At 37.9% G+C, this 2,235-nt stretch overlaps 1 protein-coding gene across 1 annotated transcript; it reads left to right on the forward strand.

Moving 5' to 3' along the window:
• The first annotated feature begins 739 nt into the window (after positions 1–739).
• LOC115985780 lies at positions 740–1,090 on the forward strand. Its single transcript, XM_031108679.1, has one exon. The coding sequence runs from the start codon at positions 740–742 to the stop codon at positions 1,088–1,090; it is 351 nt and encodes a 116-aa protein (XP_030964539.1).
• Positions 1,091–2,235: the final 1,145 nt, after the last annotated feature.

A 2,235-nucleotide genomic window follows, 5' to 3' on the forward strand; every position in this document is an offset into this window, starting at 1 on the left:
TAATAATTGCTGAGTTATCTTAGATCTAGTCCAAATCTTAGTTTGAGTTTTGTGTTTGGTTAGCAAGAAAGTGTAAGAAAAATTGGACTGATCTTTCATTTTTTATTTTCTATCCTTTAAATACATAATTCATATATATATTTTTTCAATTAAAATACTTACGTGGAATTTTTTTAGTGTTTTTTTTTTTTTTTTTATATTTAAAATTAATAATATCATTGGGGGTGGAGAGAAGGGAGGTTTGGGGACCCCCTTGACTTTTCAAAAATCCTCACTCTCTCTTGTACTTTTGGTAGTAATAATAATAATAATAATAATATTTTGGACATAAATTTCAAGTATACTCTTAAAGATAGTGGTTTTTTCTTGTGAGGTGTGGGGAAACAACATCTTCGATACTTTCCTTCGCATTGGTGTAAGTAATTGTTTTGGCTTAGTAATGGAGCAACTAACAGAGAGCTAGAACAACATGTCTCTATCAGAGAAAGAACAGATCAAGTTCATCCTTCTTGAAGATCACTAGAGGGGGGAATTCACCATTGCAGCAAAATTCCTTACATCCCGTTTTCTCTAGATGGAGGCAGTTGCAAGGACTTTCAAGCAACTGTGGTGAACTGATGGTGGTTTCAAGATACGAAAACAAGGAAACAACTTGGTCCTATTTTTGTTTAATAATCTGGTAGAGGTGGGCAAAATTCTAAAGAGCCAACCATGGAGTTTCGATAAACATTTGATAGTAATGCAACGTTATATGAATGACACTCCTGCTAAGGAACTTGCCTTCGACAAAGTTCCTTTTTGGGTACAGGTTCACGACATTCCTTTCAGTTTTCAAACAAGAAAGGTGGCGGAGAAACTTTGTGAAACAGTGGGAGATATTCTGAAGTCAGATGGTGCAACAGATGATGATGGGGGTAGTTTATTCTGGGTACGAGTGCTGGTGAACATAACTAGCCCTTTATGTCGAGGCAGGGTGATTACTTCACCAAACGGAAGTAAACATTGGATTAAATTCAGATATGAGCACTTGCCGAGCATATGTTATTGGTGTGGGAGGTTGGATCATGATGACAGAGATTGTGATCTCTAGATTCAAAGTAATGGAACTTTGAAGATGGACCAGCAACAATTTGGGCCGTTCCTTTGAGCTTCGCCATATAAGTCCTCTGGTAGAGGAGAAATTATAGAGTCCTCTGGTGGACTATGTTATTTGTCTACTATTTCACTAAAAACTTCCACTTCTTTAAAATTGTTGAGTTAGTATTTTAATTTCTGTTTAAAATTTTTTTCTAACTAACAATTTTAAACAAGTAAAAGTTTTTTAGTAGAATGGTGGACCACATCACTTGTCCATCATGTGGATGTTATAATTTCTCTCGGTAGAGACGTCATCTACGTGCTGGGGTATTATAAGGAAAAAAAAGGGTAAAATGAGGAAGAAAAACGCTGAAAGGGCAGCACATATGGCGGCAAGGGCAGCCCCTGCTACTCCACAACTTGGAACGGCGGCACCTAAGAGGGAAACCGAGGAGTTGGAGGGGAGTAATAACTCCAAATTGGTGGAAATAAATGCTGCAATGATTGAGGAAGAGGTTACCGTTGAGATGGTATTTCAATTGAGAGACAGCTTTAATCCAAAAGTTAATGAGGAATTAATGCCTCCTAATAATGCTCCCATAACATAAAAACCAGTTTTGATTCAGAAAGATTAGTCAGCGTGTCCAGAGTTGGTAATGTTAAATGAGGGACAGGGGAATCCAGTTGTCACGGAAATAAATGGAGGGGTATCTCAATTCAATTCGCACTCAATTCCCTCTTCAAGCAATCAATGCCCGGTTGCAATTAATGATACAACCCTAGCCGCCTCAACTCAAGGAGTTTTACCTAATGGATTGGACGACCAGGATGAAGCAGTAGCCAATCAATCAACGGCTGAACTTGTAGGGCAACATAACAGCCTCAGAACATGGAAACGTGTGATGAGACAAGGTAGTAATGGAGTACATGCAAAGCAACTCGAACCAGAGTAGAAGAGGAAATCAAGCTTCAACACACTAGACGAACCTTACCAACCCCCCCCCCCGAGTCCAAATCTTCTGTCTCATCAACTGTGTTCCACTTTATACTCCACCAATAAAATTTGGACAACTAACCTCTCTCATTAAATAAGATAACTTTGACTTTAACACTCACCGTTAACGTTAAAATCCCTTTTTTTTTTTTTTTTTTTTTTTT

This window comes from Quercus lobata, chromosome 4 (genome assembly GCF_001633185.2).
Source record: "Quercus lobata isolate SW786 chromosome 4, ValleyOak3.0 Primary Assembly, whole genome shotgun sequence".
Classification (NCBI taxonomy): Eukaryota; Viridiplantae; Streptophyta; class Magnoliopsida; order Fagales; family Fagaceae; genus Quercus; species Quercus lobata.

Coding starts and splice junctions, on each gene's coding strand:
- LOC115985780 (XM_031108679.1), top strand. CDS start 740: ATGCAACGTTATATGAATGACACTCCTGCTAAGGAACTTGCCTTCGAC.